The following is a 7,613-nucleotide window of genomic DNA, read 5'->3' as shown; positions in this document are numbered from 1 at the left end:
CTGCAGAATGAGTAGCCTTCCTTTAACTTTGATAGCAGTCTACTTTAAGTATTAGTACTTTAACTTAAGTAAAGGATCTGAATACTTCTTCCACCGCTGAAGCAAAGAAGTTAGGCTGACATCTTTTACAAATTAAAATATGAATACATGGGGGCTAGAAGGTAGAGAAAACATAGCAGGCCTTTTGCATTACAGCCTTCAAGGCACTGGGTGGCGCTATGGCACACTATGGTTTAAATGTGTTTCGTAATATGTCCAGCAGTCGTCGCTAAATCTCTTGGTATTCTTTGCCAAAATCAATCCCACAATCCCCACACACCGGCGGTGTATTCATTTGAATGGTACAACTGTGCAACGCTAGCAGACCTGCTTAGAGGAGTTACTCTTGAGTTTAACTAGATTTTCACGTTTTGGATTTACACATCTGTGGAGACCTCATGACCTGTCACAAAGTGAACCGGTTGGTATTAAACTTTACTGTTTAAATGGTGAAAATAAACTGCCATTTATGAAGCCATATGTTCCCCGAGTTGGCAGGCTAACTAGCTAGGTCGCATTAGCGGCCCAGCAAGTTACTATCAACGTCTCCGTGTATTCTTGATAGTTGAACTACAAGCTAGCTAACAGTTAAAGCTAACTAGCTAGGAGCACGAGCTAACTTTCAGCTAAGGGATGTAACGTTAACAAAATTATCTTCTCCAAATGTCGGCTCTCCAATTTGTAGCAATACTTAAAACCTACTAACTTGAATTAACATGCAGTGACATTTGTTGCAGCTTACCTAGCTAGCTATGCTTGTATCGCAGCAGCCAACGCCTTTGTAACTCAAATGTAAGTTAGCGTTATTGTTTTGTTTATCTCACTTGAATGTTTGTTTTTGGTCTTGTTGAACCACATTGCTGTATGTTAGATCACATTGTATGTACGAGGGAAGGCAACTTATAAGTTGTTAGGCCACGAAAAGTGACTTTGACTCTTGCAACTCTTGAATTTGTCCTCCTATTTTTCCATAATTGTTTGTTCAACAGTGTCTCTTGTTATGGAAGCTGGTAAGCATGTCTGGTAACGAGAAGTCGTGAATGGTCAACCGGAATAAATCCATATGGCTTTCTGCGATCATGCCTGCATTTTTTTGCTGAAAAGAACATGAAGCAGGTATGGAGATGGGAAAGTGAATATCTTGTCTTATATAATTGTGTTTCTTAAGTCCTGGTGACTGTGAAGTACAGTTCAGTGGTATTGTAGTAATAGAAATTGTAGTAGTGGCTTCATTCCCTATCCTTTTGTTTTAGGTGGATATTATAAATAAGGAAGAATTAGATAAAGAGAGGTGAGTCTCTGATCCACATCTGTGGGATTCATCTAACTGTTATCACTCATTCACTCTGTGTCCCACAGATCTTCCCTCTCAGTCACTGGACCATTAAGGCACCTTTCCATAACCATTATCACCATATGTGTGGCTTTGATCTTTACGGTCTTCCAAACTATGACAGCTTTGCATCTGGTCCATGTTTACTTTCCTCTTGGCAGATTTCAAGTCCATTACGGAGTACACAGCCCAGGCAAAGCGAAACGATTGCCATCTTGCAAAAGGAAGGGTTGTCCATTGGTGGAGGTGGGCTTGAAGCTGCACCGCAGAACATCAGATGTAGGCCGTGTCTGTGATCCCGGCATGGCCAACAAAGAAAATGAGCTGACGTGCTCTGATGATGTGCGGGGCATGCACTACAATGACAACTGCGGGCTCCCTGTGAACTCTGCAGAGGCATCCAAGATGGCTGGGGCCAGCTCCAAGTACAGTGACTTAACTGAGGTGAGAGTTAAAACTATTGCTCTGTTGTTGTAAAAATGCAATTATTTTAATTCTTTCTTGGGGTTGATCAAAGTTGCAACACTGTTGCAGACTGAATTCCCTTTCTGCATTGTTTGTCTTTACATACAGTTATCAAAGGACCACGAAGCTATGACTCACATCCTTTTCGGAAGGAACCTACGACTAAAAGTAGCCCAAACACTATGGCAAAAAAATGCCAGTGAATTAGTGGCCTACCTGATAAGGTAAAACAGTAACAACTTACACTGCCTTTTGGTAGTTTTTGTGTTCATTCCTCAATCACACATGCTTCATATGTAATCATATGTTGGTTTCACAGAATTGAAGACACAGGGGTGCTGCTTGACTGCTTACCTGTCTTAACAAACAAGTGAGTCTCATCTGGGTGTTTCACAAATTAGTTTTTTTAACGAATAAGCTTCAGCTGTAATGACTGAACTGCATAATTCTCCAAACATGTATTAAACAAGATCATGTAGCATCATTAGGGCCACAATTAATGATTTTTATTATTGATTAATCTATCTGTTCTTTTTTTCAGTTAACCTGAAAGTCTGTAAAAATGTCAGAAAGAAGTGAACAATGTGCAGCATGGTTTTTCATAGGCTAAGGTTCCATCTCAAACTTCTTGTTTTGGCCACAAACTGTTAAAAACTTAGATATTCAATTTAAAACAATAATTAAATTAATTATTGTCATTTTTTTTTTTTCTTGTTAGATTACTTCAACAATGAATTATCCAAAATGTATGTTGATCAACTATCAATTGTTTTAGCTCTATATAAATGTCTATATATAAATGTATAGATCATATGAAATACACAACGGGCCAAACGGAGCATGAAGTTGCAACATTTTTAGATCAGAGAGGGAAATCCCCAAATCCTGAATAGCATCTTTGTTCTCTTTTTGTGTCAAATTTGAAGATTTTTGCTGATAATGTTTTTTTTCCCCCAATATTTTTTTATACAATTTCATTAACAGTAGAATCCCCGTCTCCCTTTCCCTCCCTCCCCCTCACACATATACAACATCACCCCCAACTCTAAACAATTCTTGAGTCTACATTGAAAATAATATTGATGATAATGATTAACTGATAACTTGACTGAAGTCAACAATTGAGACAGTTTGAGGTTGGTTTTTTTTGTTTTTTTGTGCCTGCCCACATTACTGACAATCGGCTCACTTTCATCTTGTGTTTCCTTGTTTCTCGTCAGCCTAAAAACTGAAGCACCATGTTTGTCACTTGGCTGCTGCGTTGACCTCATGCCCCAAGTGAAAGTGATTCTTGCCAGTAAATATGAAGAGTAAGTGTCACTGAGGAATTGCATACATGTGTAATAATCTCTTTTGGCGTTTTTTCCATTACATGGTACCTGCTCGACTCTGCTGCGGTGCCCCGTCCTCCATTTTTCATTGCAGATTTAGTACCGCCTCATGCCTGAGGCGAGCGTGGCTGGTCGTCATAGCGACGCCGCAGGAAACTGCCGTGACCTAACGCGACACACACACAGAACGTCGAAGGTGTGTTGTTTTGGACTCGGCATGTGGCTGTTGCCACAGCCAGAAGACACATTTTGTTTCAAAAGAAGCTGGAGGCAGCAAAAAAACCACCGCTGTCTAAACTATTTAAAAATGGCGGTTTTGTTCAGGACACCCCCGTCTGTCGCTAGTAATGACGACGCAGTGATTAGTGACGATTCTCTCTGACCAATCAGTAGTCTGCAGGTTTTCACGTCACCTTTTGGTATCGCCTCAGCTCGCTTGGAACCTCGACAGAGGTGATACTAAAAAAAAAAAGTACCTGTTAGCAGGTACCAGGGACTTTTTTTCGTAATGGAAAACCAAAAAAGGCGAGTCGAGCATGCAGCATACCATGTAATGGAAAAACGCCATTTGACATTATATCTAGAAATCCTGGGTTTAAAGTGAATGGATTTACCGTTTAAGTCTTTAAAGATGATTCAGATCTCATCCGAGGAGCTTCAGCTGGTCTGATGAATAACTAATGAAGTGATGAAGCCTCTTGGATGAAATGTCAGCAGTATCTCACGACCTGAACAAGTTAGACACATTTCACATTATGATTTGACAGACTTCTCTGCTTTGCTTCGTCTTTTTTTACAGAAACATAATGGTGGGTTTACACTGGGTTCAGTCCGTCATCAGGAAATGGTGGCCAGAACTTTCTAAGAATGAGAAAAGACTGCGGGACAGTTGTTCAGAAGACAGGTAGGCAATACATACTTAAATACAACCAAGTTACAGCTATTTTCAAACTTAGCCTCAGTTTCCAAGGTTCGATTCTATGCACATTTTTGAAATGACTTAACTGTACAACCAGTGTACAATATTCAGTAATATTAATTAAGTAGGAGAAACTTTACCACCAAAATGTAACCCCTTTTTAGATTAATGTCAGTTGGCGTGATGAAAAGATGGCTCTTTGCTCATGCCTTTTTAAAGTGTTTCTTAGTAATGAGAAATGGCTTTGACCTCCAGACAGGATACGCTATTGATCATTAAGAAGCAAATTCAATATTTATTATGAAATAATGTATGACGTTTTATAGTATTTATCTTTATTTTGCCTTTTACTAATACTGCTACTACTTAATATGCCACCATGCTACCTTTTTCCTCCTTTTATTTTCCTAAGCATTTAGCTCAGGATGAGGTCAAGGTAGGGCTGCTTGATTTTGGGGAAAAATATAATCCCGATTATTTCGGTCAATATTGAAATCACGATAATTTAACACGATTACTCGTTGACTTCTGGAAAGATGTTGCAATTATTGAACTTAAAAAACCGTGCAAAAAGTTAAATAAATCAACAGTAAAAAAAAACAACCCACAACTGTGAACTTTGCCTTAATACTTTTCCTGTTGAAGCTTTATTTTTTTCATTCAGAACACGAGAAAATAAGAGTTTACTTGCAAAACGTAATGAGCTAAATAATTGTTTTTCTCAGTTATTCTGTTTTTGTGATCACTGGGAGCCGAAATCATAATTGCGATTCAATTTTGATTAATCGCACAGCCCTACTTTGTCAGAACAGAGTTTACAAACAGCTCAAGTCACATTGCTGTCTTTTTTTTAAATAGGGACATTTAAAATGGCACCAAAGCTTCAGATTACCAAATTTGCACTTGCTTTTTCAGTGTTGCCCTCTTTGAACATTGAAAAGGTTTATGTGCCTCACATGTGAACTGAAATATTAATTCTGGTATTATATTAAAAAGTTGTCACACTGACCCACTCAGAAGAAGATATCCATTAAAGTGCTCATATTATGCTCGTTGTCAGGTTCATAATTGTATTTAGAGGTTATATCAGAAAAGGTTTATATATTTTAGTTGTACTGCACATTGCTGCAGCTCCTCTTTTCACCCTGTGTGTTGAGCTTTCTGTTTTAGCTACAGAGTGAGGTATCACACTTCTGTTCCATCTTTGTTGGGAGTCGCACATGCGCAGTACCTAGGTAAGGACTACTAGCCAGTCAGAAGCAGAATACGAGGGCGTGCCACACTAGCAGCTAGGCGAGCATTATAACGTGTGTTACAAAGTGACGCACGTTCGTCTCTGAAGTAAAGGCTGGACTACAACAGAGCTGTTTGGAGCAGTTTGTGAACAGTGTTTTCTGTTGGAGATGGTAAGTGCCTTTGGGGTGGACTTTGGGCTTTTTCACTTTGTAAACCTATTACATGCACAAAAAAGATATATAAAACAATAAAGGTAAGGGGAAAATCCAAAAAGCATAATATGAGCATTTTAACTATTGTCTTTTGTTTTAGTTTTTCTAGTTAGAGTTGGTGGTGATGTAGTGCCGCTAATTTCGAACAGCATTTGTAGCCTTGTAGCGCGAGGGCTCGTTGCAGGGGCGCGAGAGAGGGTGTGTTGGGGTTTCTACGGTCACTGGCTTTGGGGTCCTGTGTGCACTCAACGCATATTGCAATGGTAATGTTTGTATGTTTATTGCAGGAATATTGAAGTCATGAAGCAGCGGCTGAAGGACTTGTGGAAGGAAGGAGCCCGATTGTGTTTGGTTCCAGGATCTACGGGAGAACTGGCAAAGGTGAGATAGACGACATTATTTATTGTTCTACTTATCAGGGGTTATTGGATGGCGCATTAGCTGTAAAACATTTGTCTAAATAGAACTGGGAAAGTTAGAGAAAATACATTGAACCGTCCTTCAAAATATGGATTATTCAAATGTTCACTGTCAGCTTTGTCTGTGTTACTTGTTTGACGATTTCATGAAAAGTGCTTGTTACTTTATTTTAACTAAAGCAGTTTTTCTTCCAGTTATGAACAAAACTGAATGAAAACTATTGCAACAGAATTGATTCATCACAACTCTATAAAGGTTTTGAGATGAACATTGTGTTGCAAAGATAAATACAAGTGCTCCTGTTTTTTTCCACCCTCTGTTGATTTTGGGTGAACACAGCCAACCACTCCCATCCTAAAAGGTCTACCATAAGCTTACTAGCATAAAGTATTAGAGTTTGTATTGTGGTTCATTTGTTTCCACCTCCACACCCTGTTTTCTTCATTAGTTTTAAAAAGGAAAAATTGATTCTAAGTCTCAAGTATTGGTTGCAGAAAGCCAAATACACACTCCTTTTTATAGTCAGTTTTTTTTTTTTTAAGTTATCCAGTATGTTGTGATGTTTGTAATGTACATGTAAATGAAATGTTAGAAATTAGTGTTTGAGCTGTGATTTATTAAGTTATGTAAAACAAAAGAATATTTTAATGTATGCACCTTTTCATCTGGCTGTGCTGACAACTAATGTGTTCTTTTCACTTCACGTTTCAGGCCATTGAGTCTTATCTAGCACAGCTTCCCTGACGGTTGTCAATGTAGCACTATGAGGATGTGACCACTACTGCCGGATCATGGCTGTGTTTTGAACTGATAACGACGGCAGAGAAATGGACTGGTTCATTCCGACACTCATTCTGAACTGAACAATTCAGACAACTCCCTCAGACTCTTAAGGAGGGCTGAGAGAGCCTTTCTGCAAAAACACACACACACACACACACACACACACACACACACACACACACACACACCGCAAATGACTGCTTCACATTGAAGTGGACCTTGTGAAGGGGCATATTTAGTGGACCTCCATGAGACTGGGTGTAATGTCGCTCTATGAAGTGCCAAGCTCTTTGTCTCTCACTACGTCACTCTGCCATGGAATGCAAATGTACTTGTGGATGTAACGAATGCTCCGCTGTTTTTATGTGTTTTGCGCCTCGGTTCTCCGGAATCAGGAACTTGAATCTGCAACAGTCTTAAGTTATTAGAGCTCCTCGTGTTTTCATTTTGCCTCTTCATATGACATTTGACTGTATAATGTAAATTGTAAAAACAAGTGATTCTTTTAATCTTTTAAATAAATTTGATAAAAATCAAAACTGTATTTCTTTTAATATTCTGTGCGCGCATGCGTGTGTTTGTGTGGGTGTAACAGTAATGGCCTGTTATAGTGCAGGGGAAAAAAGCTGCTTAAGTCTTGCTCCAAATTTTTTATTTTTTTAAATATAAGGACAACTTTTGGCACAACAAGTAATGTAAGTAAACATACATATTTGCTATTGAAATCTTGCTTAATTTGTCATCCAAAGTGGCCAAACTAAAGTAAACCTGGGTATTAATTAAAAAAAAAAAACAATTTGTGAATGACAAATAAGTCCCTTTAAAATCATAACATTTGCCATAAAATACTTTCGGTCTGACAGCTTTATATTGTT

The 7,613-nt window shown here is 38.6% G+C and overlaps 1 protein-coding gene across 1 annotated transcript; it reads left to right on the top strand.

The window, feature by feature from the left end:
• Positions 1-309: 309 nt before the first annotated feature.
• On the top strand, positions 310-7,277 carry katnbl1 (katanin p80 subunit B-like 1). The gene is made up of 10 exons (XM_078274309.1): positions 310-460; positions 1,029-1,155; positions 1,293-1,330; positions 1,534-1,816; positions 1,946-2,061; positions 2,157-2,207; positions 3,058-3,147; positions 3,968-4,072; positions 5,823-5,916; positions 6,667-7,277. The coding sequence occupies exons 2-10, from the start codon at positions 1,147-1,149 to the stop codon at positions 6,697-6,699; spliced, it is 819 nt and encodes a 272-aa protein (XP_078130435.1). The 5' UTR covers positions 310-460; positions 1,029-1,146; the 3' UTR covers positions 6,700-7,277.
• Positions 7,278-7,613: the final 336 nt, after the last annotated feature.

This window comes from Sander vitreus, chromosome 18 (assembly GCF_031162955.1).
Source record: "Sander vitreus isolate 19-12246 chromosome 18, sanVit1, whole genome shotgun sequence".
Lineage (NCBI taxonomy): Eukaryota > Metazoa > Chordata > Actinopteri > Perciformes > Percidae > Sander > Sander vitreus.
The sequence above is the reverse complement of the archived record's forward strand: the minus strand, read 5'-3'. Positions and strand labels throughout refer to the sequence as shown.